This window comes from Protomyctophum bolini (genome assembly GCF_963924005.1).
Source record: "Protomyctophum bolini genome assembly, chromosome: 12".
In the NCBI taxonomy this organism is placed as follows: domain Eukaryota; kingdom Metazoa; phylum Chordata; class Actinopteri; order Myctophiformes; family Myctophidae; genus Protomyctophum; species Protomyctophum bolini.
In genome coordinates this window covers 29,658,771-29,681,718 of record NC_137873.1, presented here as the reverse complement: position 1 = coordinate 29,681,718, position 22,948 = coordinate 29,658,771, and the positions used below count along the sequence as shown (strand labels likewise).

General features: G+C 40.3%; 1 protein-coding gene across 4 annotated transcripts in view; it reads left to right on the top strand.

The window, feature by feature from the left end:
• The window catches only part of LOC308326355 (A-type potassium channel modulatory protein DPP6-like), an 88,019-nt gene that overhangs the window by 4,267 nt on the left and 60,804 nt on the right, over positions 1-22,948 (top strand). Inside the window, exon 1 of one of the 4 annotated variants that reach the window (XM_080779171.1) lies at positions 3,703-3,898. The exons of 1 other annotated variant lie outside the window; for it this stretch is intronic. In XM_080779171.1, the coding sequence (XP_080635297.1) occupies positions 3,839-3,898 (60 nt within the window). In that variant the 5' untranslated portion in view covers positions 3,703-3,838. Of the gene's footprint in view, positions 1-3,702; positions 3,899-12,263; positions 12,349-19,026; positions 19,706-22,948 lie in introns of those variants that run through there. 2 more of the 4 variants (XM_080779172.1, XM_080779170.1) reach the window with 2 other exon arrangements.

Genomic DNA, 22,948 nt, shown 5'->3' with positions numbered 1-22,948 from the left:
CGTGTTATTGACAACAGGAACTTGAGAGCGCTGATAATATTGCTTAAAGCTAACATGCATTGTAAAACTGCTTTTAATATTTAATATCATATTGTCTATGTCCCTCAAAGTTATTAATAATGGTTTGATCATCAATCACTACTCTGATATAACCAGTCAGTCATTGTCATTTCTTTCTGGACTTTGAAAGCAGTTTTAGCTGCAGTACCACAATGTCCTGAGGTGGTGGGGGTGCTGATATGCAGATTATTTAATATTTGAGTCATTAGAATACTGATGCTAGATAAAAAAACAGGCTTGTTTCCATTCCATGCCAGCTTGGAAAACATATAGTCTGCTCTGAAGAACGCTTTGCCGAAACACGTCAGCGTTCGCAAAAAAACATGAGAAATTGCATCTGAGCCAGTCTTGCATCTTTTATTTTGGAGAGCCACTTTTTCCATTTAGTTGGTTTATGAGTTAAGTTATTTTCAAAGCTGCCTCACCCACTTCCTCAACCAAGGGCAGTTTCCAGAGGAAGCACAGCACCTGTTTTTATTTCTTCATCAATATTGCTTAATGTCTTGGTGAGAAATTTTATACTGTAGCTAAGCTCGCTATAAAAGTGATCATTCAGTAATCAAAAGCGCAAAGGGAATCATGTGAAATCTCTTTAGGGTAAACAGCATTGTTCTTTTTGTGGACGCCTTGATTGACTTAATCCATTGTCAAAACAGCAGGAGGATGTGATTGTTTTTTAAATGTTACTTTTATTAGCAGGGAAGTGGGAACAATTTGTAATATGCTTTATTTATTTACATCCAGAACATGCAGGCATAGAAAATCCCTCCCCCTGTATCACGAAAACATAGCCATTGTGGGTCTTGTCAGGTATCATACTTGACAAGGGTTGATTATATTTCTTCTCTGCAAATAAATTGCGTGGGAGCTCAAGATCAGTGTGCGAACTGCCTTCCCTTTTCACTGTATATCTTTTGTTCAGCATCTGCAGAGTGTTTTGAGATGTACGATTGTTCGTGCTTCCCTTTGGATTCTATTTATGATTCATCTCAATACATTATAATACTTTCTCTTGCCTAAAACATCAGTTCCACTGCTTAGAACCTGTCACCAAAGAGCAACATATAACATGCAATTCACCTAGAGTTAAGACCCGGCCTATTCCACTTAGACACTTTCCAGCCATTCATTCAAATGTAAATATCATGGATTTTACACATGAAATACTGGTTCGTTTTTGGAACCAGACGTTCAAAACTCTTCCAAATCCGTCAACAAGGCCTGCCATATGCACTGGAAAAGTATGTGCGTGGCATTTCTTTTTTAAAACAATGTTTTATCATATAGGATAACTATAGAGGGTATGCGCGTGACATCATCGTACCTGGAAGGGAATGCCCACTGAGTGGCAAAAAACTACTTTCTGGCCTTGACAGCCCATTCATCCAAACAGAAAAGTCCTGTCTGATTGCATTAAACAATGTTAAACTCGCCAACATTGCAGCTGTACGAAAAGCTTGAATTATCCTCTTTCTATCTGCAAAGTTTTTGTTTCATAAAAATCCACCATAGAAATTAGCTACTTTCTGTCAAGAAATGCCCTGCATTTGATTGAAGTGTCAGAGTTTGGAAGTACTTGTTTTCAATAACACAACATTTTGCTGCCTCCTGCATTATGTGACATTTAGAAACGGGTGGTACGCAAGACGGTTGAGTGATTTCCAACGAGCACTTCCAAACTCCAACACTCTATGCTGCTCAATGTTTTGCCACTCAGTCTAGATGAGGCGTGTCCTGATGGGAAAAGGATGCATGTGCTGTGCATACTCTCTATTGGTGGAGAGGTTTGTCTAACTCTAACCCATGTTATGGTTAGCTGTGATTGGACCATAGCAGTTTGGGGAGGGGCTTAGCTATAGGTCAATCGTTCCCCAGTGACCTCTATGGCTGTTCGCCTCCACAATAGACAAGTGCTCCTCCTGCAAGCTTGTCTGACCTAGTGGCTGCTGTCCAAGGTGCTGATATTACTGCTGCATGGTCAGTGGGGCAGACAGAGTTAAGTAAAAAAAAAAAATAGGCAACTGAACTGGCTGATTAAATGTGCTCGTTTTCTAAGTTGTGAAATAGAAACATTTCAGTATTTGTTGTATACTCTGCAGCAACAGTGGATGGAAATTAATTAGCCTACATGTTTAACTGTCTGGTGGGTAGAAAATAATGACTTATTTTTCATCATACTTCAAGTGTGAAACATTTGTTGCCACAGATTAAACAAAACTCTGAAGTTGCCAAAGGCTTCACAAGATAAGGATGTTATCGAGGGACACAAAGTTAGTTTTGCCTTGTCATTTAATTTCCTCTTTATTATCCATATTTTGAGCGTGGCGCATGTGTGTGTGTGTGTGTGTGTGTGTGTGTGTGTGTGTGTGTGTGTGTGTGTGTGTGTGTGTGTGTGTGTGTGTGTGTGTGTGACACCTCATTAGCGTTACAGCCCTATTGGGAATTGTCAGAGCAGGTCTGTGTATCTTTGGGTATAGCCTATTGTTTTCCATATTTCCTCTCATCAATTATTCAAAGCCCTATATAACTAACACATGAAGAGCAGTGTACGCAAGCGTGTGATAAAAGTGTGATTACAGTCTATGCAAACGTAAAGTCCTTAAACCCCCACAGGGGTTTGATTTGAGTAGCCTGGCTACTAGACGGACCCTGTGGCTGCAAAAGTGTGGCTATATATAGGCTATAGCTATAATGCGGGCGAAGCGGGTGACATTTCTTCCCGATCAGCGCCTATAGTTCTAAGTGCATGCCTCTAATTGCTATCCCACTCTGGAATTATGTCTTTGCCTAATAATTTGACTGTGAGATGAGATACTGAGAAATAGCCTATAGCCATCAGAAAAACATCAGTTTTGCTTATTGTCAGAAGTCAGAATCATCACGCTAGACTACTGTTGATATAGGCAAAAAGTAGGCTATAGGCTATAGCCGCCCTATAGGATGGCAGCCTCATAGACTATATAGGCCTACTGCAGAAATGCACAATTTATAGCGGCAGCACGTAGGCCTACCACTGCACTCGCCTGATTTTAGTAGCCTATGTGTTCCTTATAATGAGGATATATGAGCAAACTTAATTTTAGGTAAACGCCGCTTCAAAAACTGGAGGCGAAAAGCAACCTTCTCCATGCTGTCGAAATCACAGATCGCTCATCGATCGTCTGATGGGTAAACTTTTGATCATGCAGTTGCATTAACATCCCTGGGATTCCGAGCACACAGGCACAATATAGGAACAATACTGCATGTCCTTTAATAGTCGATCTCTGGATGAAACGCTTTGATTTAGGTCTTGCTATAAGATATCACTGACGCCAAAGGCATTTTCAACTTCAAGTTCGACTTACACGCGGGCTCTTACCTGGGAAGAATGTTGCGTGCGAATGTGTAGGCGGAGAGAGAGAGAGAGAGAGAGAGAGAGAGAGAGAGAGAGAGAGAGAGAGAGAGAGAGAGAGAGAGAGAGAGAGAGAGTGATGTGTATTTTCTATACCAACTCCAAGTGACTCATGTGTCTTGAGAGAGAGAGAGAGAGAGAGAGAGAGAGAGAGACGTATATTAGAAATACAACTAACGAGAGAGAGAGAGAGAGAGAGAGAGAGAGAGAGAGAGAGAGAGAGAGAGAGAGAGAGAGAGAGAGAGAGATAGTTTAAAAAAGAGAGGGAGGTATAGGGAGAAAGAGATACGCAGAGACATGAGACAGACACATAAAGGGATTAAAGTTTGTCAGGACCGGAGACAGCTCCAGTGACTAATTTGGTGTTTCGTTTGGCTGGGAACCATGAACTCATCAGCAGGTGCAGGAGGAGAATACCGCAGAGGCACGAGCAAAAGTGAACAGGTACAGCAACAGCATGCTTTCATTTCCCCTGCACCTCTTTAATTCCGCCGTTAATAATTTCTGATCTAACGTTTTGTTTCAGTTGAAATATCTTCAGGATATAGTGTTGCTGCCTAATTAGCAGATTAGCCTATTTTTCTGATTGTTAGGGAGGTGCTAAAGATTTCCATCTCAGTGTTGAGTGCCTCTACTGAAAACAAAGACGAATAGACTCGTGTTACACATGTTTTTCGTGTTGATGTTGCTTTCATTGGGTGTGTTTCAGCTCCATTTAACCTTGGATGTTGTCCCAGCCCAGGGAGCACTAGCCTAATTTAGGTTTATGGTGCATACCAAATGTCCTTTGGAGTAGTAAAGTCGGAGATAAATTTGAAATCAAGGCCTAGTTGTAGGCTGGCTAGGTGAGAGGCATAAAGTGTCGGTGTCCTTCAGAAGATGTCACTTCAGTGTCTTCACTAATAGGCTACTATACAACTTCCTTCCTTGTGCTGTTCCACCTGTCGCTATCATGTTTCTGGGGAAATAAATGTATACCGGTAGCTTAATAGTTTGCATCTAAACACGACATGTCAAAGCGAGGAATGTTTATATACCGTCAGTGTTTTACAAAGTGTGGTAGGCTACTTTGAGCCCTGCCTACACACCGTCTCTGAGCCTAACAGGTGTGCATAAGACTTTGTTGCCTAACTTTGTATTTTTGAAAACTGAACAGGCAAACTGAAGAATTCAGAGCTTTTGTGTCAGACTTTATATAGCCTTCTGACAGCAATTTGATGTGGTATATAACCAGTGAACTGAGCACTTTTTTCCTGGGTGTTTGGGGAGAACTGGGCACTATTTTTGGAAGAACTGGGTCAATTCTCTGCCTGTTTTACATTTTAGAACGCATTTCTAATCACTCTCTACCACTACAACATTTATATTTAGATTGCAGATCAATTTTGTCCTCATGGGTCCTAAATAACAAGATACTGCAACAGACAGACAGACACACAAAGTTTATGCTGTTTTCACATGGGCAGATGCAAAGATACAAAGATTCACAGCATATTTGTCGCTTTGTATCTGAAGTTGAAGTCAGTTCAACTTATTTTGTAGCTTTGCATCTTTATCTTTTGTAGCAGCTACAAACATCGGATTTGCTTTGTAGCTTCAAGTCGCTGCATGGCTTCAGTTCTATTGAAAATGAATGTCTTTGTATCTGTGCGAATGTAGCATTATGGTATACGTTCACACGGACAGATGCAAAAGATACAAAGATGCAAAGCTACACAGCGTATTTGTAGCTTTGTATCTGATGTTGAAACAAGCTCAATGTTTTTTGTAGCTTTTGCAGCAGCTACAGATGCATCTTCATGGCACTGGCTTCCATCATTCCCCCTTAATATCCAGCTGTGTGTGTGTGTGTGTGTGTGTGTGTGTGTGTGTGTGTGTGTGTGTGTGTGTGTGTGTGTGTGTGTGTGTGTGTGTGTGTGTGTGTGTGTGTGTGTGTGAGAGAGAGAGAGAGAGAGAGAGAGAGAGAGAGACTATAGTGATTCTGTTTTATTATTGTCAAAGTCTTTTAAGTGATTTATACTCTTGGTTTTATGTGTTGAGTTTGCCCTCTGCTGGAAGGATATAGCTATAGAGATTGTTTAAGCAAGATCTGATTCCATGCTGGCAATTTCTCGACAGACAGACTCTTTTTGAAATAAAAAAAATCCTTAAACTGGGTCATTGGAATAGGAAATACAAACAGCACATTCGCACACAGATTTCCGCTGACATTGGTCCCAAAGCCCCAGATGATAGTCAAACTTTCCTGAAACTTTCCTGACACCAGCTGTCCTCTTGGACCGGGTCCATATGCTGCTTATTAAATTCTGGTATAATCTGCGAGCAATTTGCATACAAAAGAAATCATTAAGTCAGGCTGTGGATACCCAAGTCACCCTGGCTCATCAGAGGATAGATAGTGTAATTTTAATGAAATGCAGATTTCTCTTCAACAAGGCCCATTATAACTGAGAGGCTCTTGTCTGAGAAAACTTTTCTAACTTTCCCCTTTTCTTCCACATCCTTTCTCACCTTTCTTCACTTGCTGTCGTTTGAATTAAATCACATATAGGCAATGACACATTGCACCATCTGTGGGTTTCAACCCTTTTCACATCATGGCCCATTTTATATTCAGTTGCACCACTCAGTTCATATGGTGTGATTTTTTTCTATATAATGTCAGGAATAAAATACGATAATCTGCACCGCTTAAGCAATGATCTGCATAAATTCAGCATGGAATTGTGGAAAATCAAAAATACTTTGCTCTTCTACCATTTTAACATGGTTTTATTTGAATAAAGTATGCAGCTTCAGGGAAGGCAGGCCAATCCCATCCCTGCTGTCAAAATCCTGAGATTGTAAAAATGGACCCTTATGAGTCCCATTAACAGTATGAGGATTTACTATGTATTTGTCTCATCTTACCCCTGGGTGACTCAGAGTTACAGTAAAGTAACACTTCACTGTGGAGTCCTCTTATCTGAATGTATGCAGACTACTGTAGCCTATACCGTAGCTGTAATTCTGCTCAGTCCTGCTGACTCGTCAGTATTTATTATCTTAATACCCCCCCCCCCCCCCCCCGAGTCTCTCTCAGCTGAACTGCCATTCCTTATTTATAATCGCCAAATGAATGTTGGATTCATCACATTTTCTGGTAATTTAGGGGGTTATTAGGCATCATTTAAGTATATTTTAGACAGTTCCCTCTAGATTAACCATTGGATTTGATCTCTATCTTCCGCAGCCAACACTGGGATAGTATATCTCACACTCAGTGAATACTGTCTCATATATTGTGTTGGCTCTGTGGCATGGCGTTTGTTGATGTCAACTTGTCACTTAAGAGGCTGACATCTTCCTCCGGTTGTCTACATTACCACCATTTGCATAATTGCATTTCCAGAGTGTTATCTGAAGGTGCTGTCTGTTACTTGAAGATAAGAGTGAATCTATATTTCACCAACTGTAAAACATTCAAGATGCTCCGAGTTTCTGGAGTCCATATTTTAAGGGTTGCAAATGTCAAATGTTCAGTTTTGGCCAAATTTGGGCTTTAATTTATTGAATACTATACATCTAGGATATTATACCCTTTGCTCATATGATTACAGTCTTAATCCATTATTGGTGTGTTTCAAAGTGGATCTCAATGATTTATGGATACAGTGAGCTGAATGTTAAGGCTCCCCTGGGTATAGTATAGTGCAAAAAAAGTATTGTGCAAAAAAAGTTATTTGTATTTATGTATGGATGAACTCCGCTCAAAGGTATTGTGTATTCATCTATTCTAGTGGGCCTTCTGTTCTGTGTTCACCGGTTGTATTCTGAAACACCTGCTTAAAATTGCATTATACACACCCACTATTAGCTCATAGTACAAATTAGTTGAATTGCATTAAACTGTGCAGAATGATCTCACGCACCGACGCACAACATAAACACACTCTCTCTGTCTCACACACACACACACACACACACACACACACACACACACACACACACACACACACACACACACACACACTTATACAGTAGCGGTAAGTTAACAACAACACATTATTCATCGTAATGAAATTGGAGACAGAGAAACAAGGGATATCCAACCGTGAGAGACGACACCATTCAGTTCAGACTGTACTCATTTGTCACCTCTAACTGCTGTGCTGCTAAAGGTTTGAGACTCCCGGGAATGTTTGCTGTAGCTGGGAACCATGTTTATGAAAGCTGTCCAGGTTTCTGCTTCTATGCACCCTGGGGCACCTAAAAGACCTCCCAACCTCTTCATCTTGTCTCTAATCTCTCCTTTGCTGTCCCCCACAGAACAGGACACATCTATCTATGTGTCACATGTGAAAGATGACCCAATAGTGCACTGTCAGTATCCCGCTAGTTTGTAAGTTACCGAGACCTATGATCTGCACCAACCAATATAATTGGGCTCATTCCTATTCACAACATTAAACCACTGCAAGTTTGCCAAGCTCAAGGCCGAGAGCTGCTCTGAGAAGCATACCAAGTACATCAGGAGGAAACCCTACTTTATCCAGAGAGGCGTGCAGGAGGTGCATGGTGCCTCTGAGCTGATTCAGGGGCAGGACCTGTGATATAGCTGAAGGTCATGTTCATGGCTGGGGCAAGCTCAGTGTTATCACTGTTATGGTCCCTTACGGCTCTTTTGTTACTGGATGATTTTACTGTGCACAAAGTCATAAGGGTATGAGACACGGATGAAAGCCTGTGGCTCAAATGTCTGTCACTCCTCCTCTGTGTTGAATGAATGAATAGTTTATTTCGGTGATTTACGATAACATGGTTAAATACTTCAGTTTAGTTTACGTAAACAGAGGTGACACCGAAAAGATGTACTGTAGGCTGAAGCAGAGGCTTATTGCCTACCTTGTGTTTGGTTAAATATGACATACAGAAGTAATCATAATCATAATTTTAAGCATGCAACTTGTATTTCTTATGAGCATATCAATTGAGCCACAAGGATGTGTCAGATGAGTTTACATTATATGCTCATTTTATGCAGGCATTAGAATGCAAAACGTTACTGTAAGAAGTTACTAGCAGATGGAAACTCAAATGGGGATGAATTATCTGCTGTAATCTACAAACTATGACTGTTTAGCAGGAAATATTTAATGATTTGCTTACAATTTATTGTCAGCTCCCTTTAAATGTTTTCCTTTGCCTAATTGGCAATAAATTAGCACATTACAATTAAATAATAAACTCTGTTCTCCCAGTGGTTCCTTACGGCTCTCAAGTCTACTTCACTCTGGTGTCTTTATCATATGAAATAGTAACATGAATATGCTAATTCCCTTACATTTTGATATGACATGATAATTTTGTTTCTGGCGGAGATCTCAACTCGGGGCAATCGGCACCATCAGCAGAAACTGAGGAAATTGTCACAGGCTGAGCCTTATAATTATGTAAAGAAGCTCAATCCACGCAGTTAATACTCTGTCAGCAATGACAGATATATGTGCGGCATTGACCTTTTACACTAATTGCACTTACAGTGACTTACAATGAGCCTGCGATGTTCATAATCACAGACATATGTCATAGCTGTAAATGTGGCTAAAATGGGGGGATGACCAATCAGGAGCATGTTTTAAGTGCCCCATGGGAAATGTCATGTATAGGGAGTCAGCTCTGCCATCACATCACGTATACACTTACAGTAACTCAAAATATCTTTATTCAACCCTGTGGCAATTCCCATTCCTTCTCTCCCAGAAGGAAGTTATCTCTTGTGGGGTGCATGCAAAATACAGCTTGAACTTTAGCTCTCCTCTATATTCAATGCCTATAGTATACCTTAAACAGAATTAAACTTTGTTGTACGATGGTGTCGCACAAATAAAATTGCCGATTTACAAGCGCACTAGGCGTCGCATCGCAACACATTGTGAACTTGTAGATATTTCTAGCAGCTATTTCTGCTGTGTTAAACCGGCCTATGACGGACCAAGTGAGATCTTTGAGAATTATCTCCTATAATGACATGTCCAATGTGGGTTAATGTAATTGAAATACTTTTGGACTGATTAGCATGATTTATGTGGAGGAAGAGATATATCCCTGTTCCTAGTGACTATTCTGCATCGTTTGATGTTGTAAACCTATTGCTAAGTAATGTCATAATAACTTCCATAACTCTATTTTATTGTCCTCCTTTTGTTGTCCTGATAAATCAGTGGTGTATATATCATCCAGTCTCTAACAATTTGCGTTAAAGTAGTCCCACGAGAAAACTCTCATTTTATAGGTCCTATGAGTCACGTTGGAAATGAAATTCATACAATTTTATTAGTATTTATGAGGCACTGTGGAACCACAAACCAGTTACTACCTCAGTGTACTACAAAATGAAACTCCTGTTCATAAAATAGGAATGTGGGCCTGGCCTCCCTCTTGAATATGCATTGTTCTGCTGGATATTTGGCAAGGTTATAGTTTTAAAATGGTCAATGCTGTGTGCATGTTAGATTAGACAGCATGCAGGGAGTCGTAAGCTGCTGTTCCAAGATATGATCCTGCCTTAGTAATGTTCACATGTCGAGGGTTCACACTCAGCATCTCGATCCAACTGGTGTGTCCAATCAGTGTTAGAGGGCAGCATTATGCCAGCCATGATTCAGTTCCATCTTGACTGGAAAATTAATTGTGGGTAGCCTTGTGATTGTGATTCACTTCTCCCGGAGTTGGCATGCACTCTTCGTACAGTAATTAATGAGTTGTGAATGCTTCGTTATATCGCTCATTATCCAAAGGTATTTCCCTTCTTGGCTCTGCCCTTTGTCATAATCAAACTGAATTGATTAGGTCACTACAGGAAGTGGAGAGAAGTGAAAAAGGGTTTTTTAATTAGTCCTAATCTTACTAAACCCATTTCATTGCAAACCCCCCCCCCCCCCTCCTTTTCGATTCAATATACACAAGGAACAAATGCTACATAAATAAAGCACTAGCCTGGCTTGTGACAGGAGTAGATGGATGTGGAGGCTATATTTTATGATGCAGGAGACAAGATGCATAAATATCACCTGTACTTAATCACAACCTAACTGGGAAGATCAAATCGATCCAGTTCTTTAAGGCGAGACACCCCAGGTGAATAGGGAAAAAAAGTTAAATAATAGCTATCACAATGAAACTTCTCCAGTTGATTACTTATATTAAAACTAAGATTTTTTGTATTACAAGTTTTCTGAAATTATATGTTTAAATATGCAAATTAGGCATTATATGCGCTAATTTGCATACATTTCGGGACGATAAATCTGAAGATCGGATAAAGCCAGGTTCAAAATTATCATTTCATTTTGTTGACACATTAGAGACAAAGAAAATTACACATGGGATTTTTGATATCTCTAATTATCACTCCACAAATCAGAAAATAGTGTCAACAGGCATAAAAAACCCAATTTTCGGCATTTTTTTGGTATAAAATGTGATGTAAATCAGGCTGTGAATGATATATCAACAAATCCATGTGTAAATGTCTGCGGAATATAGTTAGGAATAAGACTGGAAAGTTTCGTGTATGTGAGTTCAACTGAAGTGGAGATTCTTTGTCCCAAGTATGAGGAAAACTCATTTTGAGAAAACGGCCTTTAAAGATTTGTATTGTAAAATTCCAAAACGTTTTATTTGAAGCCACTATTTTGAGACAAAATATCTCATCCAAACCTTGGCAACAACATATAATGGCATATATCATTGGAAAGGTCTGGACCTCAAGCTGACTGTGGTCTGATCCAAATATGGTCACTTCCTTTGTACCAACAACCAATCATGAAAATAGAGATGGTGGCTTTTCACCCCGAAAAACGAGCTGTCATTGGCTAAAATAAACTATCCAACTAAACATCTAAATCTGTATTTTTAATGTGTATTTTGCTTTAGTTTGAAAGAAAACATGTTTAGGAAGCAAAATAGCAAAAAAAAAATAAAAAAAAAAATCATGATTTCACCTGGGGTGTCTCACCTTAATACACAATTACACACACAACAACTGACACAGCTATGGATTACAGCTGCATGCATGCATGCACTTTCACATACTATGCCACACCTGGTGTATGCGCACGAACTGAGTGTGTGCTGGTGTGTAAACGTATATATATACACAAGGTAAACTCATAAATTAAAGTGTGTGTATTTGTGTACGTGCATGTGCTTGCGTGTGTGCGCCAAGCTTGAGCTTGTGTGTTTGCAGTTATGTACAAGGTAAACACATAAATTCAAGTGTGTGCGTGTGTGCGTGTGTGTGTGTGTGTGTGTGTGTGTGTGTTCGTGCATCACATCCCATGCAGTCTCATAAATCTACTCACTCTACAGTATATTGAACCCTACACATTTTCTGGGAGAGGTCCTTGCAGAGTGGGGGACTGGAGTGATGCTCAGAGAGTTTGAGTGTCCGTGAGAGAGAGCGAGGGGGTGAGTCAGAGTGTCAGGGATCTAGAGGAGGAGGGAGGGAGCATGGGAGGAGAGAGATAAGTAGTGTTTGGAGCAGCCGGTGCAGAGGAGTTGCACGTTACCTCGCCACCCATCCACCCACCCACCCCCCTCGGAGGCGATGCTGCCGTCTGTGTGATTGATTCAACCCAATGAGGAGAGGGACATTCTGGCCCGGCCTCTTCAGACCCCTGGGCTGCACTCTCCCCTCCTGAAGGCGGCGTCCCCCCCCCCCCCCCCCCTTCAGATAGGCTACCTCCAGCAGCACCCCAACTTCACGGCGCACAAGGTGTGAGCACAGAGCAGTGGCGTGGCGTGGCGTGTCTGAAAGAAAGCGGGGGAAGAAGCCAGTGGTACTTTTCAACATGTCTGTCTCTATCGTAGCCACCCAGCTGAAGATAGACACCAGCACTCCTTCCAGAAGGGTAAAGGGGCCTTTTTAGCATGCATGGCACGGTGCGGGCAGGGGAATGTCTGTGTTTATGGTTGAGTCTCTCACTGCTGACAGACACAAAAGACCGCTGGCTCTCTCTGAGAGCAACAGGACAGCCATTGGAGCAGAGGGGGACAGGTATGACTTTCCTTCTGACAGTCTTGATGGACGTATGGCTGTTTAATTTTCTTTTAAGTGCTGTATTGCAATGGATAGTTAAGATGTAGTAGATGTTGGTTAACTGCCTCTTTGTCATTATTTGTCAGACCAACTGGATGTCGTCACCATGAGGAAAAGTTACGTGCACAGAGTTACAGTATATGTGATGTGCGTGAGGTATTCAGATTCAGAGAATGTTGCGGTTTGGGTGACAGATTTGTAATAATTGTTTTTACATTTTAGAGCTAGGAAATCCCATGTATGCCACCATCGAGGTGATCTCATTCATTCAGTGACGGCTAGCTCTGAGATTGGCTAATGATATCTCAACTCTGGCTCTGAAGTGGTCATAATGTAATTTTGTCATGGAGGGTTGTGGTCTTGTGGAAATTGTTGAAGACAAATTTCTGCCATGCTCTGGCTATTAATGCTACTATTAATGCAGAGAGGATAGGTTGACCTGTCTGTATGCGTGGTGGTGGCATTATTACAAAATACGCCTTTGCGCAAACCAGTGGCTCTCTAACAGAAGAACAAATGATGGAAAGCTAACGGATGGTGCTAATGGGACAATTCTCAGTGTTAATATAAGGTCTCGTTTTTATTAAGGGAGATGCAATAATGCAGAGGCATACGGAGGTGTAAATGATAATGGACTTCAGTGTGAAACAGTGTTGTTTTTGGCAGCAATTTTTTTGTTTCAGTCCTAGTTTCTTGAACAGTTTTTATTTCGTTTAATCACATTTTAGTCACCTGGAATGTTTTAGTGTAAGTCTAGTTTTAGTCGACTAAATCTACAGTTTATTTAGTCGACTAAAATTTATTTTGGCGGGCTTTGACGACTGTAATGACTGTTTTTGTGAGCTTGTAGATCGGCTATTTTCAACATGCAACCAAGTGTAAAATGACTTATACTGGCTCTCTTGTCCACTATAGTCCCTTCTTAATATTTTAGTCTAGTTTTTATCTGTTAACGAAATTGTCAGTAGTCTTATAGTTTTAGTCATCATAGCTTAGTTTTCATTTAGTTTTCGTCAGTGATAAAAGGTAGTCGACGTACATTTTTGGTCTTTGTTTACGTCGACAAAAACGACACTGGTGTGACACTCAAAACCAAATACAGGAGAGTGTAAGGGACAGGGCAGTTTGTGCTGTACAATGTGCAGGCTATTACCACACATTTGTGCTAATGCTTGCATGCACCCATATAAACACAAACACACAAGGTGATGAAATTCAGTCACAAGTTTTTTTATTCGGTGGCTCCATTTCTGTTACTCTCACTCTCTCTGCCTTATCTCCCTCTTCCTCCTCCTCCTCCTCCTCATCATCATGATTATCTGTGTTGTCACAAACCCGAGGCAGCTGTAGTCCCCTCTTTCAGTCAGACCCAGCCATTCAAGTCTTCCAAATCGGCTAGCATTAAACCCCATTTATTCAGTGATTCATGTGCTGCAATTTCAATGTGGGCTTAACACGTGGCTTTCACTCCTCTCTAATGCACTGTAATGCAAAGGTTCACTACTACTTACATGCTCAGCATGATATCATGTTACATTTGACAGGCTGCTCCAGCTGCTGTAGTAGCAATTGCAGAGCTGCATTCTACAGAAATATAGAGCATTCACTGAAAATGAGCACTTCCTGAGATGCTGACATACATGTGAATACACGGTATATGCTAATTTAACATTATTTTGAGACATAATACATGCTATAAACCATGTTAAACATTGATATAGTCCCATCACATTCACCAACATATACTGTACATACACGTGTGGTGCAGTGCCTAAATGTAAGCATATATCATGACCACTTCTATGATTTGTGGAGAGTCTGCGATTGTGCAGTGCTTTGACTTGCAGCACATTCTAATTGAATTCTGCATCGTTACATGGCCTGGAATGAGCAAAGTGTCGTAACGGAGCGTTGGGGTATAATTCAATGATAAAGAATGTATTCCTCTACACAGTCCTATTAAGTTTGGCCTTCAGTGAAGTATAATTACATTTTGATAAACACTGACAGAGCGAGGTGTTTCTATGCCTATTTTTTATCCCGAAGCTTCCAATCTAATGTTGTAACACGGGTAGAAAAGAATCTATTGCAAATGTTCTCGCAAACGTTTTTCTGCTTAAAAGTTTTTTCTTCAAGTATAGTAATGGATAAGGAGCTCATGGGGGCTAAAGGGTGTTTTATGAGGGTCTTTTACTGGCAAGATGATTATAGGACTTTATTACAATTTATATTTATGGTTTTACATCTTGGGGGGATTGCGGATGTGGGATGCCATTTAGGAATAGGTTATCTAAAAGAAAATTATGAAATATTCTTCATTTTAAATAAATACATGATGTAGCTCAACCCCCTTTTCACCACATTCACAACAAAATAAGGATTCTCTGCTTTGACAGCATGTTCCATGCTTGGAAAAAGAGTATTCAACTTTATACATTCCTCTTGGAAGAGTAGATATCATAATTCTTAGACAAAATGTTACCACACACAATTTACTGCATGTACAATTTCAGGGAATTGAAGATTAATCAAATATATCTTACATAGAAGACTATCTTGGGAGTTCTCTCATAGTAAAAATGCATTTGACCATGCCTTGCCTAAAGCCAGAGCATATCATTCAACACAGCTATCGCACCGATAAGAAAACATGTTGCTGGCTGACTTATAGCTCAGCATCACGGGAAATCATTAGTGCCCTGCTAAAGCCAAAAGAAAAGGGTTACAAAAACATGGCCTGTAACTAAATCAATTCTATTATATGCATGTATACAGTATAGACACAGGCTGTTATCTCATAATTTCAGAAACAGCTGCGGAAATATCAATCTACACTCATCAAACCATGATGTAGGTATGTCCCTAAGAAAATACAATTTCCCTTAAAAACTAAACAAAAACATAATTGCATAGTACAGTAGCTATGAACTATGTGTTTTCTGTACACAGTAAGGAATGCCTATATGAAATTAAAATCAATTTAATGATAATTTTATATGTTTCCGCGATAATGGCTATTTGAGAGTAGTCTTCCTTGCTCATAAGACTGATATCATAATTGCTTCGTGACATTTTACTGTAAATACCAATGTGATTTATTTTAGCTGTAGGCAAACTCACAGTAGTAGTATAGCAGTGGTTTTCAACCAGTGGTCCGGGGACCACCAGTGGGCCTTGAGGGGGTTCCAGGTGGTCCCCAGCTAAATGATGCAGAGTTGGTAACCAAATGGACCCTTGGATATCTTTAACTCGTGAGAGTGAGAGTGTAAAATGAGGCTCCATTTGGTTCCATTATACACTCAAGAGTTATATTATTGTTAAACATCTGCATTACTTAATTTACAAGAAGTCTACACAATTAGACAATGTAGAAGAATTGCTATTTTGATCAACGTTTGCCAAAAGCATGGAATTGTAAACAAAATATTCTTTAGTTTTGGGTCCATAACATCAGATGGTGGTCCGTGGCTCAAATGCAGAATAAATGATGGGCCTTGATATGAAAAGGGTTGCAAACTACTGCTCTATAGCATACTGTGGATCAGTTATAGACTTACAGTCAGCGCAGAGGGTAAAATAAACATCCTTCCTTCTCACTGTAGGCTACGATATAGGAAGGCACACTCATTATATTGCTCTTGGCACTATAATGAAACTTCTGTTAGTGAATTCACCCAGGAGGAACCTTAGCTGTAAAATGTGTCTTCACAGTCATAATGTATAATAAAATGAATGATGTTATATGCTCTCATACGATTAGAATGCACTCACAAGGCATACTGTATAATATAAATACTACTCACTGTGTGCCTCAAGTAAAGTGCACTGACCAAGATTATGAATGACAAATTAGAAGGATAACTTTATTCTACATTAACATGGGTGAGTTATTATCTGGCTACACTAGTAGTTAACTATACAGCATGAGCAGCTATATGATTAGATGTAATTACTAACATTGTTATGCACTTCTCTCGTAAGTCTGAAGCGGTACCATTAGTCTTGAGTGCAGCCAGTACAGTACTTCTACTCGTCAGTAACCAAGGCAATTTTCCTCCTAAACACAAGGCTTTGTTGCCTGCTGTGTTGTTTGTGAGTGGTGGAAAAGCTGTAATGTGCCTCCAGTCCACTTGGGCATCTGTGAGTAGTTGATAGGGGAGCATACAGTAGTCCTGTGGGACCTCGGGAGTGTTACAGCAGGCAGGCATGTTTACAATGGCTGCCCAACAAGGTGAGGGAGATTGGAAGACATCCATCAGAAAGACTGAGAGGGGTATTAAGGGAGCCCAACCTATTTCCCCAGGGGCATGCTGGAGTGGACCCATGGAAAGGCATTTATGAACAAGAGAAACAAACAATGACAGCATTAAGAGCAACACACCGTGGAAAGAACGAGGTCACTATGACGGGCTTGATTCCTAGGGAGTGCTCTGTTCATGCCAACGTGAATCTGTAATGAAACTATATGCATACAGGTCCATCTCAAGAAATTTGAATATTTTGTAAAAGTTTGTGAAACTTTCATATGTTCTCAATTCATTGTGCAAGTATTTAAAACCTATTTTTGTTTTATTCTTGATGATTATGGTGTACAGCTCATGACTGAACAATACAAATTAATTTACGGCTGTTATCAAAGCAAACTTTGGCTTTGCTTTGTGCCACAGGCTGATCACCTCCATGCCACGCCCCATTGATGAAATAATTTGTTCAAAGGTAGCCCAGACCAAGTATTAACTGCATACATTAATATACTGGTGGTCAACATTTCTCGTTTAAAAAGTAAAATATTCAAATTCATTGAGATTGGATTTTTTGATTTTCATGAGTTGTATGCCATAATCATCAAGATTAAAACAAAAAAAGGTTTTAAATATGTTTGAGGCCATATGAAAGTTTCACTTTGAACATTTACAAAATATTCTAATTACTTGAGAGGACCTGTATGTTGTTACAAAGCCTGGGGACAACACTAAAATGCATGAAAGAGATTCAAGGCCAAAGGAAAACCAATTGATTAAAATTGAAGACAGGAAAAGATATAAATTGTCCACTGTCCCAGCTTTTCGTGAAGGCATCAACGGCCTTTGAAATCAATGTTCAGTATTCTAGAGGCATATGGGGTTATACCTTTTTTACTAAGCTACGAATCAATGAGCCTTCAACCATTCTTGTGGACATAGAGACTCACCGCATGGAGACATTTATTTAAAGACATTGTTCCCAGGTGATAAAAAATATCCGCAGCTTTTTAGCCATTGTAGTCGGGACTCGGAACCCATGCAGTAATTACTTTTGGCAAAATGTGTGACTGAAATGAAATGGCAGTTGATAAAAACACAAAAAAGTGAAACTTGCAAACGCGAAGTTATAGCTCTACTTTGAAAAAGTGCTCTTGTGTGAAGATGACCCATTTGCTAAAAATGCAGCATGGCCCAAATGTTAGTGGCTTTAGCCGTCACAGTTAGGCCATGGTGTGTTCTCCTGTGGCATGCATGTGTGACAGTGACAGAAGAGGTTCCACTAATCTGCTCAAGAGCCTGCATGTTGCCTGCAGACATAAACCAATCATTTAACAGAGACCTGCATTGCATTAGTCTTTCACTGTCTTTGTGAGCAAATTACTTGAACTGGACAATTATAATTTTTGGGATTCAGATATTTATTTTAGATGGGTAGTGTACAGGGATGGGAATCATATAGGGCCCATAGTATTGTGAAAATTTGTGAAAATATCAGTATTGGCCCCTGCACTATTATAGGCAGAAAGAGGGTAGATACAAGGATCAGGTTTGAACCCATGCAAGCAGCATGTGATATATATTGTAACTGGCGTGCATGCCCATCAGGCTTGATGGCTGAATTTGAAAGCTATAATGGTTTGAAGAAGGGGTGTGAATTGTTGACTGTATGATCCGTATTAATATACAAGGTTAAAATACATGCAAGTTCCTAGTTTGAAAATGAAGCAATTGACTTGATATGATAGGCTATAATAACCATGCAATATAGTGTAGTTTTAACTTTGGGAACAGACCTTTTTCTTTTCCTTTTACTCACTCACCCAAGGGGCTGTAACTGCCTGCCCTATGATATTGAACATGTGCCTATATAGAAAGAGTGTCCTAGCACAAAGCGCCACCGAGGGGCACTCGAGTTCCGTATACCTGGACCTTATTGTGCAAATATTTGAACAAAAAATTACACGCCCTGCTTCATGAATGCATTAACATATTCGTGTGTCTAATGTTTATTCGTGTTTTTTTTTAACATTGGGGGCGTTCTGCTGTGGTGTATTCTTCAGGGGGGCCGTATCTAGACTAGACTAGACTCCATCCCTTTGCCGTTTTCAGCCCGCTGCCTGGTCGGTCACTTCTCATGCAGAGCGCGTCTGCAGAGAGTGCCACTGGCTCTCCCAGCGCCCTTCACACTCTTCATACACACAATACTACAACCAACCCGTCGCCAAATACAGAGCTGACAGTGTTGAAATATTATCTTTTACTTTTGTGTGTGGACCACGCACTATCCATCCACTGTCTGGACGATCAAATGTCTGATTGGAAACTCGCAGCAGCATCTGGCTGCTATCTCGTTGTGAGGAGGCTGGCTGGCATCAGGGAACTGAAGAAGAGGAACAACGTGCTGTGAATACAGAACAACTATTGACATCTATAGCCTATGTAGGAGCCCGCCGCTTCTTTTGTGCGCCCGGACAAAGCAAATACATCGACATAAAATATTTATTTTTATGTCTGCTTTCTATTGCAGGTTGTGAGCTATTTGCTTATTTGACTGTCTCTTCATCTCTGTGCTCTATATCCCGGGGGGGGGGAGTGTGTAGGCTATAGCCTACGTCCGCCATCGGTTCTCAGCTATCCAGAAAACAAACCCCCCTCTATAGTCTAAAATCTCTTCAGACGAGACCACTGTTTGTTCTGCTGTGACATGCTGTAGTGGTTGTCTCGCGGATTGGACTTATGGCTTCACTATATCAGAGATTCACCGGGAAGATTAACACGAACAATTCCTTCCCGCACCCACCTGAGGCCAGCCACCTCCTCGGTGGACAGGTTCCAGACGAGGAGAACACAGGGAAGACCCCCCAGACCCCCGTCGACGGCCCGGGGCCTCACTGCCGAAAGAAAAACGCGAAAGACGACGAGGATGTAAGCTATACTTATCTAGCCCTTTATTTTACAAGATAGTTTAACTTCTTGTCACTTATTATGGGGCCTTGACTTTCCTTTCGAACACGTTTACAATGGTTTATAGGCTACATTCAATAAGTAGCAGCTGGATCGAGACACAGTAGGCTTAGGCTATACGGATCGAAGCACAACAGCGCAAACTTCAGCATTACGGGAAGCTCGAGAAAGTTTGAGAATGTTTTTAATATTTGATCACGGTTGAATTCAACACTGTTCATCCATGCATGCCAACATTGCCAAATGCCGTCATTTCATCGTTATAATAGTGTAGCATATATTTTCTTTCTTTCGTCGATCCCTATTCCTGAGCAAAATGTCCGAAGTGCAGTATATAGGCCTATAGTTACACAGTGTGTGAATTCAATTCAGGGGGGAATTTTACACTATAAAAATTCAATTATAGATTGTGCGTGTAAAACCTGATGTAATCGATGTCTGTCTGTCTTTTGTCCAATGCACAAGCTTCAAAGCTCAAATTAAGGCATCATATTCTGTCTGGAATTATGTTGATCTCACTTTTCACGATCTGTGATTAATGTGTAGGCCTATTTAAATAGTTAGTGTTGCTGCCCAGAACCCAGTCTGGAAAACCATTGGCAAAAATATATTATTATTTATTATTATTTTCGTTTGAGAAGCTGCTAAACTGTCTTGAGAGATAACCTAGCACCTAACAGCCCCTTTGGGTCGTAGGCTATATGCTCTCTTGAGCTTTCCACTGTCCATGGTGCTGAAATCGCCCTGTTATCTGTCCATGCTTCAGTCCACATGGTTTGTCCTTGTAAGTGCAAAAATCAAAATCATGTTTGCCTAGCCTGCCATTTTAACACTGTAAGGTTGACTTTACCTTGAGAAAGGGAGGTTCACTTTAGTGCATTTTGACAAGGAAATATCTCATTGTATGATCCTTTATATTTGAGGAGTTACAGTTATTGTCGTCTATATAAAATATGACAGTTTATTATGTTCAGCTGGTAAAGCTTTGGGCCCTTTTGTGCTAGTTCCACACACCAGTTTCTGCTCCCAGATATATCTTTTACTTCAAGTGGTACTTCAACCACTTGAAGTAAAAGATGTGGGAGCAGAAATTGGTGTGCGGACTCTTTTATCCTTGAACTATATCACTGTTTTTGATCCGGTGCCCAGCCTATTAGGTTATAGATGTGCGTGTCTTTTGGGCTGTTTTTCAGCCTCCTTTCCCTACTTTTGTGCTGACATACTTCAGTGTATGAGATGAATTCTGTTAGTAAAGGTTTACCGATTACATTTATATAGCGAAGTCATAAGCACGGTACCTTTCTCTGGCCTGTTCTTTATGAAAGGTGGCAGTGAGAAGACATGCCGCCATCGCTTAGTCGTCATTCTGAATAATTGATGTTTGTCACGATGAGAGCCAAGTGATAATGCTGTCAACATAGACGCCATGTGATACTGCAGGTGCTGAAAACAATGACACAACTGCGCTAGTCACACCGTTTAGTGTTGGTCAGTGATGGTCAGTTCACTTATAGTCTCAGCTATTATCCTGCTATATAACTTTTTCCTTCAACTATAATGCTTTATTTCTTGGAGGATGACATGCAGTTGACCTGATCAATCACTTAAGAGTGAATGACAATCCCAGATGGCTCAGTTCTTTGGTGGCATATAGTTATTCGGCATGCATACACTGCTCACCTTGAGGTCACCTTTAGCCGTGACGCCCTCCAGTGCTGGAGCATCAAATTGCCTTTTGCCACTGGAGATATTGTGCTGGAGCATCAAATTGCCTTTTTCCACTGGTGATATTGAGACTAGTTCCAAAAGTGTTTGAATTAACATATTGCTTGTATTTACAAGTATACTATGATATTATATTTTGTCTATTATATCTGTAATATCTGCCTATATTTCTAAATCCTTTACAGTTAGCGGAGGAATAGCGGTTTACAAACTGTTCTGTTAAAACTGGTAGAAATAATACTTTTTGCTGAAAATATCACTAGCTGTTAATCCATTTTACTGCATCATAGTTTGATGAGTCCTAGAGAGACTGTGCTGGACTGCGTTTTCTTTTTTCTTTGAGACAGTCGATTCATTTTCACTGTGCACTGTGTCTGTTAGCACTCTATTGTCTGCCACAGATTGTGCTACCTGGCAGCCAAACAGTACTTATTTCTCTTTATCCTTTACTGCTAATGGCAAGGCTGGAAGCCTTGCTTACCGGTAATTAATCAATTAAAGTAAATTGCTATGTGACTGCCAGAAATAGAATGACATTTTAAGCATAGTGACCAGTGGTGCGGGATACCATACAAGGTGGCCTGTATCATTTTTTGTGTACAGCAAACAGAGGGCAAACCTTAAGGCCTCCCATTGTTTGGTCCAATCAAACAATGTCAGAATGTGTCAGTGCAAGGTCACTGATGCAGACATGCTCATGGTGACAGCTAATGACAAAACGAATAGCTTCGTGCAGGTTTGACATTAAACTTGTCATAACACACCATCTGATATAACTGTTAAGTCTTCTGTCTATTCACTAGATGTTGCCTCACAAACTCATTGGTTGATAATTCTATCGACTATGATGTTTAATTGATCATCAATAATTAAGTTGGCTGCTATTCTTATCTCTCAGATAGTTTCAAACAAACAGTGGTTCCTTCATTAAACAGTACACCTCCTTGTCTCTCTTAAGCTATTAGTATTGTACATTTGGTACTTTTAGATATCCGACTTTCAGTTGACCATATGCAAAGAAATCAATTTTTCCCTTTCACTGCCTTCAGTATTGACAGCTCATATTCAAGCTTTGCAGAGTGTCCTACATAAGTGCCCATCTGCTGGAGTCAGAGAAAGCTCCAATTCCTTCTAGGGGAAAGATGTGGTGTGTAAACTGCAAAGCTATGCAGGCTATTTCTCTGGGGGTTAACGCCAGACCTTAGAAGCAGTTCTGTTAATTTAGTTTTGTGATTATTTGAATTATAGGCTTATGTGTCCATTGCATTGCATTGACAGCTGAATATTGCATGTACTAGTTTGAAGCTGAATTTACTTAGTGGCCTCCTGTCCCTCTTTTAAAATGCTTTACACAATGATGACTCACAAACGTTTGTTTTGTTTGATAGATCCTTCTTATGGCTTTGCTAGACTAAAGGTGCCTGCTTTAGTTTACAGCCAAGGCCTGCTGTATCAAACATTCATCGTCATCCTTCACAT